At 54.2% G+C, this 22,135-nt stretch overlaps 1 protein-coding gene across 1 annotated transcript in view; it reads left to right on the forward strand.

Moving 5' to 3' along the window:
* LOC130311706 (E3 ubiquitin-protein ligase RNF13-like) overlaps positions 1-11,340 on the forward strand; it is a 38,386-nt gene extending 27,046 nt beyond the window's left edge. The window contains exons 6-10 of the mRNA XM_056552505.1: positions 916-1,006; positions 1,077-1,182; positions 6,819-6,912; positions 7,204-7,284; positions 10,818-11,340. Of these exons, the coding sequence (XP_056408480.1) occupies positions 916-1,006; positions 1,077-1,182; positions 6,819-6,912; positions 7,204-7,284; positions 10,818-11,083 (638 nt within the window). The 3' untranslated portion in view covers positions 11,084-11,340. The remainder of the gene's footprint in view (positions 1-915; positions 1,007-1,076; positions 1,183-6,818; positions 6,913-7,203; positions 7,285-10,817) is intronic.
* The last annotated feature ends 10,795 nt before the right edge of the window (positions 11,341-22,135 follow it).

The following is a 22,135-nucleotide window of genomic DNA, read 5'->3' on the forward strand; positions in this document are numbered from 1 at the left end:
CCTCTCTCCTCTGGTTCCTCACTCCCTCTCTCCTCTGTCTCCTGAGGTTCCTCTCTCCCTCTCTCCTCTGTCTCCTGAGGTTCCTCACTCCCTCTCTCCTCTGTCTCCTCTGGTTCCTCACTCCCTTTCTCCTCTGTCTCCTGAGGTTCCTCACTCCCTCTCTCCTCTCTCTCCTGAGGTACCTCACTCCCTCTCTCCTCTGTCTCCTGAGGTTCCTCACTCCCTCTCTCCTCTGTCTCCTGAGGTTCCTCTCTCCCTCTCTCCTCTGTCTCCTGAGGTTCCTCACTCCCTCTCTCCTCTGTCTCCTGAGGTTCCTCTCTCCCTCTCTCCTCTGTCTCCTGAGGTTCCTCACTCCCTCTCTTCTCTGTCTCCTCTGGTTCCTCACTCCCTTTCTCCTCTCTCTCCTGAGGTACCTCACTCCCTCTCTCCTCTGTCTCCTGAGGTTCCTCACTCCCTCTCTCCTCTGTCTCCTGAGGTTCCTCTCTCCCTCTCTCCTCTGTCTCCTGAGGTTCCTCACTCCCTCTCTCCTCTGTCTCCTGAGGTTCCTCTCTCCCTTTCTCCTCTGTCTCCTGAGGTACCTCACTCCCTCTCTCCTCTCTCTCCTGAGGTTCCTCTCTCCCTCTCTCCTCTGTCTCCTGAGGTTCCTCACTCCCTTTCTCCTCCGTCTCCTCTCTCTCCTGAGGTTCCTCTCTCCCTCTCTCCTCTGTCTCCTGAGGTCCCTCACTCCCTCTCTCCTCTGTCTCCTGAGGTTCCTCACTCCCTCTCTCCTCCGTCTCCTCTGTCTCCTGAGGTTCCTCACTACCTCTCTCCTCTGTCTCCTGAGGTCCCTCTCTCCTCTCTCTCTCCCCTGAGGTCCCTCTCTCCTCTCTCTCCTGAGGTTCCTCACTCTCCTCTTCTCTGTGTCCTCCTCCGCAGTGCACATCCGCGATGAGATCATCATTCCCTCAGTGTTCACAGGAGCGAGCTCTGGAAAGAATCTGTCAGAGAAGTTCACCTTTTATAACAAGTAAGTCTTGGTGCCCGGGTGGGGTTGTCCTCTCCGGCCCCCGGTCTGACTCTTCTCCCTCTCTCTGCAGCACTCATGTCTTACTGCTCCCGGAATATCCCTTTAATATCGGTTATTACTTCATCCCTTTCATCATTGTGGTGGTGATTATCATCATCGTCATGTGCACCGTAATGGTGAGTACTCTGGTGCTCCCCCCCCGTGTTCAGTATAGTATAGTCTGGTGCTCCCCCCCCCGTGTTCAGTATAGTATAGTCTGGTGCTCCCCTATGTTCAGTATAGTATAGTCTGGTGCTCCCCTATGTTCAGTATAGTATAGTCTGGTGCTCCCCCTGTGTTCAGTATAGTATAGTCTGGTGCTGCCCCCTGTGTTCAGTATAGTATAGTCTGGTGCTCCCTGTGTTCAGTATAGTATAGTCTGTTGCTCCCCTGTGTTCAGTATAGTATAGTCTGGTGCTCCCCCTGTGTTCAGTATAGTATAGTCTGGTGCTCCCCTATGTTCAGTATAGTATAGTCTGGTGCTCCCCTATGTTCAGTATAGTATAGTCTGGTGCTCCCTGTGTTCAGTATAGTATAGTCTGGTGCTCCCCCTGTGTTCAGTATAGTATAGTCTGGTGCTCCCCTGTGTTCAGTATAGTATAGTCTGGTGCTCCCCCTGTGTTCAGTATAGTATAGTCTGGTGCTCACCCCTGTGTTCAGTATAGTATAGTCTGGTGCTCCCCCTGTGTTCAGTATAGTATAGTCTGGTGCTCTCCTGTGTTCAGTATAGTATAGTCTGGTGCTCCCCTGTGTTCAGTATAGTATAGTCTGGTGCTCCCTGTGTTCAGTATAGTATAGTCTGGTGCTCCCCTGTGTTCAGTATAGTATAGTCTGGTGCTCCCCCTATGTTCAGTATAGTATAGTCTGGTGCTCCCCCTATGTTCAGTATAGTATAGTCTGGTGCTCCCCTCGTGGTTCAGTATAGTATAGTCTGGTGCTCCCCCTGTGTTCAGTATAGTATAGTCTGGTGCTCCCCCTTGTGTTCAGTATAGTATAGTCTGGTGCTCCCCTGTGTTCAGTATAGTATAGTCTGGTGCTCCCCTATGTTCAGTATAGTATAGTCTGGTGCTCCCCTATGTTCAGTATAGTATAGTCTGGTGCTCCCCCTGTGTTCAGTATAGTATAGTCTGGTGCTCCCCCTGTGTTCAGTATAGTATAGTCTGGTGCTCCCCTATGTTCAGTATAGTATAGTCTGGTGCTCCCCCTGTGTTCAGTATAGTATAGTCTGGTGCTTCCCCCCCGTCTTCAGTATAGTATAGTCTGGTGCTCCCCTGTGTTCAGTATAGTATAGTCTGGTGCTGCCCCTGTGTTCAGTATAGTATAGTCTGGTGCTCCCCTGTGTTCAGTATAGTATAGTCTGGTGCTCCCCCTGTGTTCAGTATAGTATAGTCTGGTGCTCCCCCTGTGTTCAGTATAGTATAGTCTGGTGCTGCCCCTGTGTTCAGTATAGTATAGTCTGGTGCTCCCCCTGTGTTCAGTATAGTATAGTCTGGTGCTCCCCCTGTGTTCAGTATAGTATAGTCTGGTGCTCCCCCTGTGTTCAGTATAGTATAGTCTGGTGCTCCATGTGTTCAGTATAGTATAGTCTGGTGCTCCCCTGTGTTCAGTATAGTATAGGTCTGGTGCTCCCCTGTGTTCAGTATAGTATAGTCTTGGTGCTCCCCCCCTGTGTTCAGTATAGTATAGTCTGGTGCTCCCCCTGTGTTCAGTATAGTATAGTCTGGTGCTCCATGTGTTCAGTATAGTATAGTCTGGTGCTCCCCTGTGTTCAGTATAGTATAGTCTGGTGCTCCCCTGTGTTCAGTATAGTATAGTCTGGTGCTCCCCTGTGTTCAGTATAGTATAGACTGGTGCTCCCTGTGTTCAGTATAGTATAGTCTGGTGCTCCCCCTGTGTTCAGTATAGTATAGTCTGGTGCTCCCCTGTGTTCAGTATAGTATAGTCTGGTGCTCCCCTGTGTTCAGTATAGTATAGTCTGGTGCTCCCCTGTGTTCAGTATAGTATAGTCTGGTGCTCCCCCTGTGTTCAGTATAGTATAGTCTGGTGCTCCCCCTGTGTTCAGTATAGTATAGTCTGGTGCTCCATGTGTTCAGTATAGTATAGTCTGGTGCTCCCCTGTGTTCAGTATAGTATAGTCTGGTGCTCCCCTGTGTTCAGTATAGTATAGTCTGGTGCTCCCCTGTGTTCAGTATAGTATAGACTGGTGCTCCTGTGTTCAGTATAGTATAGTCTGGTGCTCCCCCTGTGTTCAGTATAGTATAGTCTGGTGCTCCCCTGTGTTCAGTATAGTATAGTCTGGTGCTCCCCCCTGTGTTCAGTATAGTATAGTCTGGTGCTCCCCTGTGTTCAGTATAGTATAGTCTGTTGCTCCCCTGTGTCAGTATAGTAAGTCTGGTGCTCCCCCCTGTGTTCAGTATAGTATAGTCTGGTGCTCCCCTGTGTTCAGTATAGTATAGTCTGGTGCTCCCCCTGTGTTCAGTATAGTATAGTCTGGTGCTCCCCCTGTGTTCAGTATAGTATAGTCTGTTGCTCCCCTGTGTTCAGTATAGTATAGTCTGGTGCTCCCCCTGTGTTCAGTATAGTATAGTCTGGTGCTCCCTGTGTTCAGTATAGTATAGTCTGGTGCTCCCCCTGTGTTCAGTATAGTATAGTCTGGTGCTCCCCTGTGTTCAGTATAGTATAGTCTGGTGCTCCCCCTGTGTTCAGTATAGTATAGTCTGGTGCTCCCCCTGTGTTCAGTATAGTATAGTCTGGTGCTGCCCCGTGTTCAGTATTGAATAGTCTGGTGCTCCCCTGTGTTCAGTATAGTATAGTCTGGTGCTCCCCTGTGTTCAGTATAGTATAGTCTGGTGCTCCCCTATGTTCAGTATAGTATAGTCTGGTGCTCCCCTGTGTTCAGTATAGTATAGTCTGGTGCTCCCCTGTGTTCAGTATAGTATAGTCTGGTGCTCCCCTATGTTCAGTATAGTATAGTCTGGTGCTCCCCCTGTGTTCAGTATAGTATAGTCTGGTGCTGCCCCTATGTTCAGTATAGTATAGTCTGGTGCTCCCCTGTGTTCAGTATAGTATAGTCTGGTGCTCCCCCTGTGTTCAGTATAGTATAGTCTGGTGCTCCCCCTGTGTTCAGTATAGTATAGTCTGGTGCTCCCCCTGTGTTCAGTATAGTATAGTCTGGTGCTCCCCTGTGTTCAGTATAGTATAGTCTGGTGCTGCCCCCTGTGTTCAGTATAGTATAGTCTGGTGCTCCCCCTGTGTTCAGTATAGTATAGTCTGGTGCTCCCCCTGTGTTCAGTATAGTATAGTCTGGTGCTCCCCCTGTGTTCAGTATAGTATAGTCTGGTGCTCCCCCCGTGTTCAGTATAGTATAGTCTGGTGCTGCCCCCGTGTTCAGTATAGTATAGTCTGGTGCTCCCCCTGTGTTCAGTATAGTATAGTCTGGTGCTCCCCCTGTGTTCAGTATAGTATAGTCTGGTGCTCCCCTGTGTTCAGTATAGTATAGTCTGGTGCTCCCCCTGTGTTCAGTATAGTATAGTCTGGTGCTCCCCTGTGTTCAGTATAGTATAGTCTGGTGCTCCCCCTGTGTTCAGTATAGTATAGTCTGGTGCTCCCCTGTGTTCAGTATAGTATATTCTGGTGCTCCCCTGTGTTCAGTATAGTATAGTCTGGTGCTCCCCTGTGTTCAGTATTGTATAGTCTGGTGCTCCCCCTGTGTTCAGTATAGTATAGTCTGGTGCTCCCCTGTGTTCAGTATTGTATAGTCTGGTGCTCCCCCTGTGTTCAGTATAGTATAGTCTGGTGCTCCCCCTGTGTTCAGTATAGTATAGTCTGGTGCTCCCCCTGTGTTCAGTATAGTATAGTCTGGTGCTCCCCCTGTGTTCAGTATAGTATAGTCTGGTGCTCCCCCTGTGTTCAGTATAGTATAGTCTGGTGCTGCCCCGTGTTCAGTATTGTATAGTCTGGTGCTCCCCTGTGTTCAGTATAGTATAGTCTGGTGCTCCCCTGTGTTCAGTATAGTATAGTCTGGTGCTCCCCCCGTGTTCAGTATAGTATAGTCTGGTGCTGCCCCTGTGTTCAGTATAGTATAGTCTGGTGCTCCCCTGTGTTCAGTATAGTATAGTCTGGTGCTGCCCCCGTGTTCAGTATTGTATAGTCTGGTGCTCCCCCTGTGTTCAGTATAGTATAGTCTGGTGCTCCCCCTGTGTTCAGTATAGTATAGTCTGGTGCTCCCCCTGTGTTCAGTATAGTATAGTCTGGTGCTCCCCCTGTGTTCAGTATAGTATAGTCTGGTGCTCCCCCTGTGTTCAGTATAGTATAGTCTGGTGCTCCCCCCGTGTTCAGTATAGTATAGTCTGGTGCTCCCCTATGTTCAGTATAGTATAGTCTGGTGCTCCCCTATGTTCAGTATAGTATAGTCTGGTGCTCCCCCTGTGTTCAGTATAGTATAGTCTGGTGCTCCCCTGTGTTCAGTATAGTATAGTCTGGTGCTCCCCCGTGTTCAGTATAGTATAGTCTGGTGCTGCCCCTGTGTTCAGTATAGTATAGTCTGGTGCTGCCCCCTGTGTTCAGTATAGTATAGTCTGGTGCTGCCCCCTGTGTTCAGTATAGTATAGTCTGGTGCTCCCCTGTGTTCAGTATAGTATAGTCTGGTGCTCCCCTGTGTTCAGTATAGTATAGTCTGGTGCTGCCCCCTGTGTTCAGTATAGTATAGTCTGGTGCTGCCCCCTGTGTTCAGTATAGTATAGTCTGGTGCTGCCCCCTGTGTTCAGTATAGTATAGTCTGGTGCTCCCCCTGTGTTCAGTATAGTATAGTCTGGTGCTCCATGTGTTCAGTATAGTATAGTCTGGTGCTCCCCTGTGTTCAGTATAGTATAGTCTGGTGCTCCCCCTGTGTTCAGTATAGTATAGTCTGGTGCTCCCCCCGTGTTCAGTATAGTATAGTCTGGTGCTCCCCTATGTTCAGTATAGTATAGTCTGGTGCTCCCCCTGTGTTCAGTATAGTATAGTCTGGTGCTCCCCCTGTGTTCAGTATAGTATAGTCTGGTGCTCCCCCCGTGTTCAGTATAGTATAGTCTGGTGCTGCCCCCTGTGTTCAGTATAGTATAGTCTGGTGCTGCCCCCTGTGTTCAGTATAGTATAGTCTGGTGCTCCCCCTGTGTTCAGTATAGTATAGTCTGGTGCTCCCCTGTGTTCAGTATAGTATAGTCTGGTGCTCCCCTGTGTTCAGTATAGTATAGTCTGGTGCTCCCCTGTGTTCAGTATAGTATAGTCTGGTGCTGCCCCCTGTGTTCAGTATAGTATAGTCTGGTGCTCCCCTATGTTCAGTATAGTATAGTCTGGTGCTCCCCCTGTGTTCAGTATAGTATAGTCTGGTGCTCCCCCTGTGTTCAGTATAGTATAGTCTGGTGCTCCCCCCCCCCCGTCTTCAGTATAGTATATTTTGTGGTTTCGGACAGTCTGGCTCTGCCTTTTAGTATATTTTGTGGTTTCGGACAGTCTGGCGCTGCCTTTGGATAGGGGTAACATCTTTTTTGCCAGGAGAGCCCCTATAAATCTTGGCCCAGGCTGGGGCAGATAATGTCACATAATTCAGTCTCCGCCCATATCATGTGACTTGTGTCTGCGCATGTCTGATGTTTAGCGATTGACTCTTTATTATTTCTTTGTTGAGCAGTGGAATTGTCTATAAGGATGATCTCTGTCCATAAGGTGGGGGATTGCTGTGACTTGTAGTCCCTCTGATTCATGTTGCATTGCTCCGCCCCTTTCCTTACAGATCATTCGCTGTGTGCAGCACAGAAAGAAGCTGCGGAAGAACCGTCTGACTAAGGATCAGCTGAAGAAAATCCCCATCCACAAGTTCAAGAAGGGTGAGTGTGCGGAGAGGGTGGTCGCTGACTACAGGGCGAGGTCACCTGATATACCGTCCTGTTGTACGTGGCGGGGGATGGGTGGCGTCTCGAGGTAGATGGCCAGATCCTTATCTCAGGTATTTTCTGCTCTTCGCTCTGTGAGCTCCATGTTTAGTCAGTGACCAGGGCCGACCAACAGATGGCGCTCACTGCACAATCTTATAATAATGCATGGTGAGTCATGTGATGCAGTGATGTCATTTATATCTGCCGACATTTTATAACACAATATATCTTACACATCGGCAGGTGACGAGTACGACGTGTGCGCCATCTGTCTGGAGGAGTACGAGGAGGGCGACAAGCTGCGCGTTCTTCCCTGTTCACATGGTGAGTCTGTGAGGAGTCTGCTGCACTGCATTGTGGGAGATGTAGGGTGTACATGATGGGTCTGCTGCACTGCATTGTGGGAGATGTAGGGTGTACATGATGGGTCTGCTGCACTGCATTGTGGGAGATGTAGGGTGTACATGATGGGTCTGCTGCACTGTATTGTGGGAGATGTAGGGTGTACATGACGGGTCTGCTGCACTGCATTGTGGGAGATGTAGGGTGTACATGATGGGTCTGCTGCACTGTATTGTGGGAGATGTAGGGTGTACATGATGGGTCTGCTGCACTGTATTGTGGGAGATGTAGGGTGTACATGATGGGTCTGCTGCACTGCATTGTGGGAGATGTAGGGTGTACATGATGGGTCTGCTGCACTGCATTGTGGGAGATGTAGGGTGTACATGATGGGTCTGCTGCACTGTATTGTGGGAGATGTAGGGTGTACATGACGGGTCTGCTGCACTGCATTGTGGGAGATGTAGGGTGTACATGACGGGTCTGCTGCACTGCATTGTGGGAGATGTAGGGTGTGCATGATGGGCCTGCTGCACTGCATTGTGGGAGATGTAGGGTGTGCATGATGAGTCTGCTGCACTGCATTGTGGGAGATGTAGGGTGTGCATGATGGGTCTGCTGCACTGTATTGTGGGAGATGTAGGGTGTGCATGATGGGTCTGCTGCACTGTATTGTGGGAGATGTAGGGTGTACATGATGGGTCTGCTGCACTGCATTGTGGGAGATGTAGGGTGTACATGATGGGTCTGCTGCACTGTATTGTGGGAGATGTAGGGTGTACATGATGGGTCTGCTGCACTGTATTGTGGGAGATGTAGGGTGTACATGATGGGTCTGCTGCACTGCATTGTGGGAGATGTAGGGTGTAAATGATGGGTCTGCTGCACTGTATTGTGGGAGATGTAGGGTGTACATGATGGGTCTGCTGCACTGTATTGTGGGATATGTAGAGTGTACATGATGGGTCTGATGCACTGCATTGTGGGAGATGTAGGGTGTACATGATGGGTCTGCTGCACTGCATTGTGGGAGATGTAGGGTGTACATGATGGGTCTGCTGCACTGCATTGTGGGAGATGTAGGGTGTACATGATGGGTCTGCTGCACTGCATTGTGGGAGATGTAGGGTGTACATGATGGGTCTGCTGCACTGCATTGTGGGAGATGTAGGGTGTACATGATGGGTCTGCTGCACTGCATTGTGGGAGATGTAGGGTGTACATGATGGGTCTGCTGCACTGTATTGTGGGAGATGTAGGGTGTACATGATGGGTCTGCTGCACTGCATTGTGGGAGATGTAGGGTGTACATGATGGGTCTGCTGCACTGCATTGTGGGAGATGTAGGGTGTACATGATGGGTCTGCTGCACTGCATTGTGGGAGATGTAGGGTGTACATGATGGGTCTGCTGCACTGTATTGTGGGAGATGTAGGGTGTACATGATGGGTCTGCTGCACTGCATTGTGGGAGATGTAGGGTGTACATGATGGGTCTGCTGCACTGCATTGTGGGAGATGTAGGGTGTACATGATGGGTCTGCTGCACTGCATTGTGGGAGATGTAGGGTGTACATGATGGGTCTGCTGCACTGTATTGTGGGAGATGTAGGGTGTACATGATGGGTCTGCTGCACTGTATTGTGGGAGATGTAGGGTGTACATGATGGGTCTGCTGCACTGTATTGTGGGAGATGTAGGGTGTACATGATGGGTCTGCTGCACTGCATTGTGGGAGATGTAGGGTGTACATGATGGGTCTGCTGCACTGCATTGTGGGAGATGTAGGGTGTACACGATGGGTCTTCTGCACTGCATTGTGGGAGATGTAGGGTGTACACGATGGGTCTGCTGCCCTGTATTGTGGGAGATGTAGGGTGTACATGATGGGTCTGCTGCATTGTATTGTGGGAGATGTAGGGTGTACATGATGGGTCTGCTGCACTGCATTGTGGGAGATGTAGAGTGTACATGACGGGTCTGCTGCACTGTATTGTGGGAGATGTAGGGTGTACATGACGGGTCTGCTGCACTGTATTGTGGAAGATGTAGGGTGTACATGACGGGTCTGCTGCACTGTATTGTGGGAGATGTAGGGTGTACATGACGGGTCTGCTGCACTGCATTGTGGGAGATGTAGGGTGTGCATGATGGGCCTGCTGCACTGCATTGTGGGAGATGTAGGGTGTGCATGATGAGTCTGCTGCACTGCATTGTGGGAGATGTAGGGTGTGCATGATGGGTCTGCTGCACTGTATTGTGGGAGATGTAGGGTGTGCATGATGGGTCTGCTGCACTGTATTGTGGGAGATGTAGGGTGTACATGATGGGTCTGCTGCACTGCATTGTGGGAGATGTAGGGTGTACATGATGGGTCTGCTGCACTGCATTGTGGGAGATGTAGGGTGTACATGATGGGTCTGCTGCACTGTATTGTGGGAGATGTAGGGTGTACATGATGGGTCTGCTGCACTGTATTGTGGGAGATGTAGGGTGTACATGATGGGTCTGCTGCACTGCATTGTGGGAGATGTAGGGTGTACATGATGGGTCTGCTGCACTGTATTGTGGGATATGTAGGGTGTACATGATGGGTCTGATGCACTGCATTGTGGGAGATGTAGGGTGTACATGATGGGTCTGCTGCACTGCATTGTGGGAGATGTAGGGTGTACATGATGGGTCTGCTGCACTGCATTGTGGGAGATGTAGGGTGTACATGATGGGTCTGCTGCACTGTATTGTGGGAGATGTAGGGTGTACATGATGGGTCTGCTGCACTGCATTGTGGGAGATGTAGGGTGTACATGATGGGTCTGCTGCACTGCATTGTGGGAGATGTAGGGTGTACATGATGGGTCTGCTGCACTGCATTGTGGGAGATGTAGTGGTGGACGATGTGTGTGGGGTTCCCTGGTGGGCGGTGTGTGTGGGGGTCCCTGGTGGGCGGTGTGTGTGGGGGTCCCTGGTGGGCGGTGTGTGTGTGGGGGTCCCTCGTGGGCGGTGTGTGTGTGGGGGTCCCTCGTGGGCGGTGTGTGTGTGGGGGTCCCTCGTGGGCGGTGTGTGTGTGGGGGTCCCTGGTGGGCGGTGTGTGTGTGGGGGTCCCTGGTGGGCGGTGTGTGTGGAGGTCCCTGGTGAGCGGTGTGTGTGGGAGTCCCTGGTGAGCGGTGTGTGTGGGGGTCCCTGGTGGGCGGTGTGTGTGGGGGTCCCTGGTTGGGCGATGTGTGTGGGGGTCCCTGGTGGGCGGTGGGTGGGGGTCCCTGGTGGGCGGTGGGTGGTAGTCCCTGGTGGGCGGTGGGTGGTAGTCCCTGGTGGGTGGTAGTCCCTGGTGGGCGGTGTGGGTGGTAGTCCCTGGTGGGCGGTGTGTGTGGGGGTCCCTGGTGGGCGGTGTGTGTGGGGGTCCCTGGTGGGCGGTGGGTGTGGGGGTCCCTGGTGGGCGGTGGGTGTGGGGGTCCCTGGTGGGCGGTGGGTGGTAATCCCTGGTGGGCGGTGTTCTCACCTTGTCTCTCCCGGCAGCCTATCACTGCGGCTGTATCGATCCCTGGCTGACAAAGACCAAGCGGAGTTGCCCGATCTGTAAGCACCGCGTCCTGCGCACTGAAGACGACTCTGACTCCGATGATGGCGGACGGGAGGCGGGGGACAGTGAGCGCGGCGGGGAGGAGGAGAGTGACAACGAGCGGACGCCCCTCCTGAGACCGTCTTCGACGTTTGGAAGCATGGAGGATTCCCCTCCCCCGATGACACAGGAGACAACTACCACCACTGCGGTTGTGGTGTGAGGTCACATGACCAGTACCCATAATCCACTGCTCTGACTGACACACTACACCCCTCCTCTTAATATTCTGTGTGATGATGATGGTGGTTGTTGTCTCCCTCACCCCTTTTGCGGTGTGTGATTCAGTGTTTTTTCCCATCAGCCATTGCTGGCGGCCATCTTTGGATGTTAATGACAGGATGAGGCCCCTCCCCCTCTGTAATTAATCTTTCTCTAATTATCCTGTACAGGTTTTATATAAATGAGATTTCCTAATGATCTGTGTATCGGCTGCTTTTGTCTCGAACGCGTCATGTGACCACAAATCAACATGGCCGCCCCTGGCTGCTCCTCAGGGCTGATCTCCAGGAGATCCTCAGTGTGTGACAACCAGGGCCGAGCCGAGACTGAGTCACCGCCGTAATATCAGGCGTCCGCACCCGGAATAATAACAGTCTCCTCACACCGCACCTACTCGTGTCTACTACTCCAGTCACCACCAGAGCCGCCCCAACACTGTCATATCATGGGTCCCCTCACACCGCACCTACTCGTGTCTACTACTCCAGTCACCACCACAGCCGCCCCAACACTGTCACCTCATGAGTCTCCTCACACCGCACCTACTCGTGTCTACTACTCCAGTCACCACCAGAGCCGCCCCAACACTGTCATATCATGGGTCCCCTCACACCGCACCTACTCGTGTCTACTACTCCAGTCACCACCACAGCCGCCCCAACACTGTCACCTCATGTGTCTCCTCACACCGCACCTACTCGTGTCTACTACTCCAGTCACCACCACAGCCGCCCCAACACTGTCACCTCATGTGTCTCCTCACACCGCACCTACTCGTGTCTACTACTCCAGTCACCACCAGAGCCGCCCCAACACTGTCACCTCATGTCTCCTCACACTGCACCTACTCGTGTCTACTACTCCAGTCACCACCAGAGCCGCCCCAACACTGTCATATCATGGGTCCCCTCACACCGCACCTACTCGTACTGCTACTCCAGTCACCACCACAGCCGCCCCAACACTGTCATATCATGGGTCTCCTCACACCGCACCTACTCGTGTCTACTACTCCAGTCACCACCAGAGCCGCCCCAACACTGTCATATCATGGGTCCCCTCACACCGCACCTACTCGTGTCTACTACTCCAGTCACCACCACAGCCGCCCCAACACTGTCACCTCATGAGTCTCCTCACACCGCACCTACTCGTGTCTACTACTCCAGTCACCACCACAGCCGCCCCAACACTGTCACCTCATGTGTCTCCTCACACCGCACCTACTCGTGTCTACTACTCCAGTCACCACCAGAGCCGCCCCAACACTGTCATATCATGGGTCCCCTCACACCGCACCTACTCGTACTGCTACTCCAGTCACCACCACAGCCGCCCCAACACTGTCATATCATGGGTCCCCTCACACCGCACCTACTCGTGTCTACTACTCCAGTCACCACCACAGCCGCCCCAACACTGTCACCTCATGTGTCTCCTCACACCGCACCTACTCGTGTCTACTACTCCAGTCACCACCAGAGCCGCCCCAACACTGTCACCTCATGTGTCTCCTCACACCGCACCTACTCGTGTCTACTACTCCAGTCACCACCAGAGCCGCCCCAACACTGTCACCTCATGTGTCTCCTCACACCGCACCTACTCGTGTCTACTACTCCAGTCACCACCAGAGCCGCCCCAACACTGTCACCTCATGTGTCTCCTCACACTGCACCTACTCGTGTCTACTACTCCAGTCACCACCAGAGCCGCCCCAACACTGTCACCTCATGGTCTCCTCACACCGCACCTACTCGTGTCTACTACTCCAGTCACCACCACAGCCGCCCCAACACTGTCACCTCATGTGTCTCCTCACACCGCACCTACTCGTGTCTACTACTCCAGTCACCACCAGAGCCGCCCCAACACTGTCATATCATGAGTCTCCTCACACCGCACCTACTCGTGTCTACTACTCCAGTCACCACCAGAGCCGCCCCAACACTGTCACCTCATGTGTCTCCTCACACTGCACCTACTCGTGTCTACTACTCCAGTCACAACCACAGCCGCCCCAACACTGTCACCTCATGTGTCCCCTCACACCGCACCTACTCGTGTCTACTACTCCAGTCACCACCACAGCCGCCCCAACACTGTCACCTCATGAGTCTCCTCACACCGCACCTACTCGTGTCTACTACTCCAGTCACCACCACAGCCGCCCCAACACTGTCACCTCATGTGTCTCCTCACACCGCACCTACTCGTGTCTACTACTCCAGTCACCACCACAGCCGCCCCAACACTGTCACCTCATGGGTCTCCTCACACTGCACCTACTCGTGTCTACTACTCCAGTCACCACCACAGCCGCCCCAATACTGTCACCTCATGGGTCTCCTCACACTGCACCTACTCGTGTCTACTACTCCAGTCACCACCAGAGCCGCCCCAACACTGTCACCTCATGTGTCTCCTCACACCGCACCTACTCGTGTCTACTACTCCAGTCACCACCAGAGCCGCCCCAACACTGTCACCTCATGTGTCTCCTCACACTGCACCTACTCGTGTCTACTACTCCAGTCACCACCACAGCCGCCCCAACACTGTCACCTCATGGGTCTCCTCACACTGCACCTACTCGTGTCTACTACTCCAGTCACCACCAGAGCCGCCCCAACACTGTCATATCATGTGTCTCCTCACACCGCACCTACTCGTGTCTACTACTCCAGTCACCACCACAGCCGCCCCAACACTGTCACCTCATGTGTCTCCTCACACTGCACCTACTCGTGTCTACTACTCCAGTCACCACCACAGCCGCCCCAACACTGTCACCTCATGAGTCTCCTCACACCGCACCTACTCGTGTCTACTACTCCAGTCACCACCACAGCCGCCCCAACACTGTCACCTCATGAGTCTCCTCACACCGCACCTACTCGTGTCTACTACTCCAGTCACCACCAGAGCCGCCCCAACACTGTCATATCATGGGTCCCCTCACACCGCACCTACTCATGTCTACTACTCCAGTCACCACCAGAGCCGCCCCAACACTGTCACCTCATGTGTCTCCTCACACCGCACCTACTCGTGTCTACTACTCCAGTCACCACCAGAGCCGCCCCAACACTGTCACCTCATGGTCTCCTCACACCGCACCTACTCGTGTCTACTACTCCAGTCACCACCACAGCCGCCCCAACACTGTCACCTCATGTGTCTCCTCACACCGCACCTACTCGTGTCTACTACTCCAGTCACCACCAGAGCCGCCCCAACACTGTCACCTCATGTGTCTCCTCACACCGCACCTACTCGTGTCTACTACTCCAGTCACCACCAGAGCCGCCCCAACACTGTCACCTCATGTGTCTCCTCACACCGCACCTACTCGTACTGCTACTCCAGTCACCACCAGAGCCGCCCCAACACTGTCACCTCATGTGTCTCCTCACACCGCACCTACTCATGTCTACTACTCCAGTCACCACCAGAGCCGCCCCAACACTGTCACCTCATGTGTCTCCTCACACCGCACCTACTCGTGTCTACTACTCCAGTCACCACCACAACCGCCCCAACACTGTCACCTCATGGTCTCCTCACACCGCACCTACTCGTGTCTACTACTCCAGTCACCACCACAGCCGCCCCAACACTGTCACCTCATGTGTCTCCTCACACTGCACCTACTCGTGTCTACTACTCCAGTCACCACCACAGCTGCCCCAACACTGTCACCTCATGTGTCTCCTCACACCGCACCTACTCGTGTCTACTACTCCAGTCACCACCAGAGCCGCCCCAACACTGTCACCTCATGTGTCTCCTCACACTGCACCTACTCGTGTCTACTACTCCAGTCACCACCACAGCCGCCCCAACACTGTCATATCATGGGTCCCCTCACACCGCACCTACTCATGTCTACTACTCCAGTCACCACCACAGCCGCCCCAACACTGTCACCTCATGTGTCTCCTCACACTGCACCTACTCGTGTCTACTACTCCAGTCACCACCAGAGCCGCCCCAACACTGTCACCTCATGTGTCTCCTCACACCGCACCTACTCGTGTCTACTACTCCAGTCACCACCACAGCCGCCCCAACACTGTCACCTCATGAGTCTCCTCACACCGCACCTACTCGTGTCTACTACTCCAGTCACCACCACAGCCGCCCCCAACACTGTCACCTCATGGGTCTCCTCACACCGCACCTACTCATGTCTACTACTCCAGTCACCACCACAGCCGCCCCAACACTGTCACCTCATGTGTCTCCTCACACTGCACCTACTCGTGTCTACTACTCCAGTCACCACCACAGCCGCCCCAACACTGTCACCTCATGAGTCTCCTCACACCGCACCTACTCGTGTCTACTACTCCAGTCACCACCAGAGCCGCCCCAACACTGTCACCTCATGTGTCTCCTCACACCGCACCTACTCGTGTCTACTACTCCAGTCACCACCAGAGCCGCCCCAACACTGTCACCTCATGGTCTCCTCACACCGCACCTACTCGTGTCTACTACTCCAGTCACCACCAGAGCCGCCCCAACACTGTCACCTCATGAGTCTCCTCACACCGCACCTACTCGTGTCTACTACTCCAGTCACCACCAGAGCCGCCCCAACACAGTCACCTCATGTGTCTCCTCACACCGCACCTACTCATGTCTACTACTCCAGTCACCACCAGAGCCGCCCCAACACTGTCACCTCATGTGTCTCCTCACACCGCACCTACTCGTGTCTACTACTCCAGTCACCACCACAGCCGCCCCAACACTGTCACCTCATGGTCTCCTCACACCGCACCTACTCGTGTCTACTACTCCAGTCACCACCACAGCCGCCCCAACACTGTCACCTCATGTGTCTCCTCACACTGCACCTACTCGTGTCTACTACTCCAGTCACCACCAGAGCCGCCCCAACACTGTCACCTCATGGTCTCCTCACACCGCACCTACTCGTGTCTACTACTCCAGTCACCACCAGAGCCGCCCCAACACTGTCACCTCATGAGTCTCCTCACACCGCACTTACTCGTGTCTACTACTCCAGACACCACCAGAGCCGCCCCAACACTGTCACCTTATGTGTCTCCTCACACCGCACCTACTCGTGTCTACTACTCCAGTCACCACCAGAGCCGCCCCAACACTGTCACCTCATGTGTCTCCTCACACTGCACCTACTCGTGTCTACTACTCCAGTCACCACCAGAGCCGCCCCAACACTGTCACCTCATGAGTCTCCTCACACCGCACCTACTCGTGTCTACTACTCCAGTCACCACCAGAGCCGCCCCAACACTGTCACCTCATGTGTCTCCTCACACTGCACCTACTCGTGTCTACTACTCCAGTCACCACCAGAGCCGCCCCAACACTGTCACCTCATGTGTCTCCTCACACCGCACCTACTCGTGTCTACTACTCCAGTCACCACCAGAGCCGCCCCAACACTGTCACCTCATGGTCTCCTCACACCGCACCTACTCATGTCTACTACTCCAGTCACCACCACAGCCGCCCCAACACTGTCACCTCATGTGTCTCCTCACACCGCACCTACTCGTGTCTACTACTCCAGTCACCACCACAGCTGCCCCAACACTGTCACCTCATGTGTCTCCTCACACCGCACCTACTCGTGTCTACTACTCCAGTCACCACCAGAGCCGCCCCAACACTGTCATATCATGGGTCCCCTCACACCGCACCTACTCATGTCTACTACTCCAGTCACCACCAGAGCCGCCCCAACACTGTCACCTCATGTGTCTCCTCACACCGCACCTACTCGTGTCTACTACTCCAGTCACCACCAGAGCCGCCCCAACACTGTCATATCATGGGTCCCCTCACACCGCACCTACTCATGTCTACTACTCCAGTCACCACCACAGCCGCCCCAACACTGTCACCTCATGTGTCTCCTCACACTGCACCTACTCGTGTCTACTACTCCAGTCACCACCACAGCCGCCACAACACTGTCACCTCATGGTCTCCTCACACCGCACCTACTCGTGTCTACTACTCCAGTCACCACCACAGCCGCCCCAACACTGTCACCTCATGAGTCTCCTCACACCGCACCTACTCGTGTCTACTACTCCAGTCACCACCAGAGCCGCCCCAACACTGTCACCTCATGTGTCTCCTCACACCGCACCTACTCGTGTCTACTACTCCAGTCACCACCAGAGCCGCCCCAACACTGTCACCTCATGGTCTCCTCACACCGCACCTACTCGTGTCTACTACTCCAGTCACCACCACAGCCGCCCCAACACTGTCACCTCATGTGTCTCCTCACACCGCACCTACTCGTGTCTACTACTCCAGTCACCACCAGAGCCGCCCCAACACTGTCACCTCATGTGTCTCCTCACACCGCACCTACTCGTGTCTACTACTCCAGTCACCACCAGAGCCGCCCCAACACTGTCACCTCATGTGTCTCCTCACACCGCACCTACTCATGTCTACTACTCCAGTCACCACCAGAGCCGCCCCAACACTGTCACCTCATGTGTCTCCTCACACCGCACCTACTCGTGTCTACTACTCCAGTCACCACCACAGCCGCCCCAACACTGTCACCTCATGGTCTCCTCACACCGCACCTACTCGTGTCTACTACTCCAGTCACCACCACAGCCGCCCCAACACTGTCACCTCATGAGTCTCCTCACACCGCACTTACTCGTGTCTACTACTCCAGACACCACCAGAGCCGCCCCAACACTGTCACCTTATGTGTCTCCTCACACCGCACCTACTCGTGTCTACTACTCCAGTCACCACCAGAGCCGCCCCAACACTGTCACCTCATGTGTCTCCTCACACTGCACCTACTCGTGTCTACTACTCCAGTCACCACCAGAGCCGCCCCAACACTGTCACCTCATGAGTCTCCTCACACCGCACCTACTCGTGTCTACTACTCCAGTCACCACCAGAGCCGCCTCAACACTGTCACCTCATGTCTCCTCACACTGCACCTACTCGTGTCTACTACTCCAGTCACCACCAGAGCCGCCCCAACACTGTCACCTCATGTGTCTCCTCACACCGCACCTACTCGTGTCTACTACTCCAGTCACCACCAGAGCCGCCCCAACACTGTCACCTCATGTGTCTCCTCACACCGCACCTACTCGTGTCTACTACTCCAGTCACCACCAGAGCCGCCCCAACACTCACCTCATGAGTCTCCTCACACCGCACCTACTCGTGTCTACTACTCCAGTCACCACCAGAGCCGCCCCAACACTGTCACCTCATGTGTCTCCTCACACCGCACCTACTCGTGTCTACTACTCCAGTCACCACCAGAGCCGCCCCAACACTGTCACCTCATGTGTCTCCTCACACCGCACCTACTCGTGTCTACTACTCCAGTCACCACCAGAGCCGCCCCAACACTGTCACCTCATGTGTCTCCTCACACTGCACCTACTCGTGTCTACTACTCCAGTCACCACCAGAGCCGCCCCAACACTGTCACCTCATGTGTCTCCTCACACCGCACCTACTCGTGTCTACTACTCAAGTCACCACCAGAGCCGCCCCAACACTATCACCTCATGTGTCTCCTCACACTGCACCTACTCGTGTCTACTACTCCAGTCACCACCACAGCCGCCCCAACACTGTCACCTCATGTGTCTCCTCACACTGCACCTACTCGTGTCTACTACTCCAGTCACCACCAGAGCCGCCCCAACACTGTCACCTCATGTGTCTCCTCACACCGCACCTACTCGTGTCTACTACTCCAGTCACCACCACAGCTGCCCCAACACTGTCACCTCATGTGTCTCCTCACACCGCACCTACTCGTGTCTACTACTCCAGTCACCACCAGAGCCGCCCCAACACTGTCACCTCATGTGTCTCCTCACACCGCACCTACTCGTGTCTACTACTCCAGTCACCACCACAGCCGCCCCAACACTGTCACCGTGTCTCCTCACACCGCACCTACTCGTGTCTACTACTCCAGTCACCACCAGAGCCGCCCCAACACTGTCACCTTATGTGTCTCCTCACACCGCACCTACTCGTGTCTACTACTCCAGTCACCACCACAGCCGCCCCAACACTGTCACCTCATGTGTCTCCTCACACCGCACCTACTCGTGTCTACTACTCCAGTCACCACCAGAGCCGCCCCAACACTGTCACATCATGTGTCTCCTCACACCGCACCTACTCGTGTCTACTACTCCAGTCACCACCACAGCCGCCCCAACACTGTCACCTCATGTGTCTCCTCACACCGCACCTACTCGTGTCTACTACTCCAGTCACCACCACAGCCGCCCCAACACTGTCACCTCATGAGTCTCCTCACACCGCACCTACTCGTGTCTACTACTCCAGTCACCACCAGAGCCGCCCCAACACTGTCACCTCATGTGTCTCCTCACACCGCACCTACTCGTGTCTACTACTCCAGTCACCACCAGAGCCGCCCCAACACTGTCACCTCATGTGTCTCCTCACACCGCACCTACTCGTACTGCTACTCCAGTCACCACCAGAGCCGCCCCAACACTGTCACCACACGAGTCTCCTCACACCGCACCTACTCGTGTCTACTACTCCAGTCACCACCACAGCCGCCCCAACACTGTCACCTCATGTGTCTCCTCACACCGCAACTACTCGTACTGCTACTCCAGTCACCACCAGAGCCGCCCCAACACTGTCACCTCATGTCTCCTCACACCACACCTACTCGTGTCTACTACTCCAGTCACCACCACAGCCGCCCCAACACTGTCACATCATGTGTCTCCTCACACTGCCCCTACTCGTGTCTACTACTCCAGTCACCACCAGAGCCGCCCCAACACTGTCACCTCATGTGTCTCCTCACACCGCACCTACTCGTGTCTACTACTCCAGTCACCACCACAGCCGCCCCAACACTGTCACCTCATGTGTCTCCTCACACCGCACCTTCTCGTGTCTACTACTCCAGTCACCACCAGAGCCGCCCCAACACTGTCACCTCGTGTCTCCTCACACCGCACCTACTCGTGTCTACTACTCCAGTCACCACCACAGCCGCCCCAACACTGTCACATCATGTGTCTCCTCACACCGCACCTACTCGTGTCTACTACTCCAGTCACCACCACAGCCGCCCCAACACTCACCTCATGTGTCTCCTCACACCGCACCTACTCGTGTCTACTACTCCAGTCACCACCAGAGCCGCCCCAACACTGTCACCTCATGTGTCTCCTCACACCGCACCTACTCGTGTCTACTACTCCAGTCACCACCACAGCCGCCCCAACACTGTCACCTCATGTGTCTCCTCACACCGCACCTACTCGTGTCTACTACTCCAGTCACCACCAGAGCCGCCCCAACACTGTCACCTCATGTCTCCTCACACTGCACCTACTCGTGTCTACTACTCCAGTCACCACCAGAGCCGCCCCAACACTGTAACCTCATGTGTCTCCTCACACCGCACCTACTCGTGTCTACTACTCCAGTCACCACCAGAGCCGCCCCAACACTGTCACCTCATGAGTCTCCTCACAATGCACCTACTCGTGTCTACTACTCCAGTCACCACCAGAGCCGCCCCAACACTGTCACCTCATGAGTCTCCTCACAATGCACCTACTCGTGTCTACTACTCCAGTCACCACCAGAGCCGCCCCAACACTGTCACCTCATGAGTCTCCTCACACCGCACCTACTCGTGTCTACTTCTCCAGTCACCACCACAGCCGCCCCAACACTGTCACCTCATGTGTCTCCTCACACCGCACCTACTCGTGTCTACTACTCCAGTCACCACCAGAGCCGCCCCAACACTGTCACCTCATGTGTCTCCTCACACCGCACCTACTCGTGTCTACTACTCAAGTCACCACCAGAGCCGCCCCAACACTGTCACCTCATGTGTCTCCTCACACTGCACCTACTCGTGTCTACTACTCCAGTCACCACCACAGCTGCCCCAACACTGTCACCTCATGTGTCTCCTCACACCGCACCTACTCGTGTCTACTACTCCAGTCACCACCAGAGCCGCCCCAACACTGTCACCTCATGTGTCTCCTCACACTGCACCTACTCATGTCTACTACTCCAGTCACCACCAGAGCCGCCCCAACACTGTCACCTCATGTGTCTCCTCACACCGCACCTACTCGTGTCTATTACTCCAGTCACCACCACAGCCGCCCCAACACTGTCACCTCATGTGTCTCCTCACACCGCACCTACTCGTACTGCTACTCCAGTCACCACCACAGCCGCCCCAACACTGTCACCTCATGTGTCTCCTCACACCGCACCTACTCGTGTCTACTACTCCAGTCACCACCAGAGCCGCCCCAACACTGTCACCTCATGTGTCTCCTCACACTGCACCTACTCGTGTCTACTACTCCAGTCACCACCACAGCCGCCCCAACACTGTCACCTCATGTGTCTCCTCACACCGCACCTACTCGTGTCTACTACTCCAGTCACCACCACAGCCGCCCCAACACTGTAGCCTCATGTGTCTCCTCACACCGCACCTACTCGTGTCTACTACTCCAGTCACCACCAGAGCCGCCCCAACACTGTCACCTCATGTGTCTCCTCACACCGCACCTACTCGTGTCTACTACTCCAGTCACCACCAGAGCTGCCCCAACACTGTCACCTCATGTGTCTCCTCACACCGCACCTACTCGTGTCTACTACTCCAGTCACCACCACAGCCGCCCCAACACTGTCACCTCATGTGTCTCCTCACACCGCACCTACTCGTGTCTACTACTCCAGTCACCACCACAGCCGCCCCAACACTGTCACCTCATGAGTCTCCTCACACCGCACCTACTCGTGTCTACTACTCCAGTCACCACCAGAGCCGTCCCAACACTGTCACCTCATGGGTCTCCTCACACTGCACCTACTCATGTCTACTACTCCAGTCACCACCACAGCCGCCCCAACACTGTCACCTCATGTGTCTCCTCACACC

This window comes from Hyla sarda, unplaced genomic scaffold (assembly GCF_029499605.1).
Source record: "Hyla sarda isolate aHylSar1 unplaced genomic scaffold, aHylSar1.hap1 scaffold_166, whole genome shotgun sequence".
In the NCBI taxonomy this organism is placed as follows: Eukaryota; Metazoa; Chordata; class Amphibia; order Anura; family Hylidae; genus Hyla; species Hyla sarda.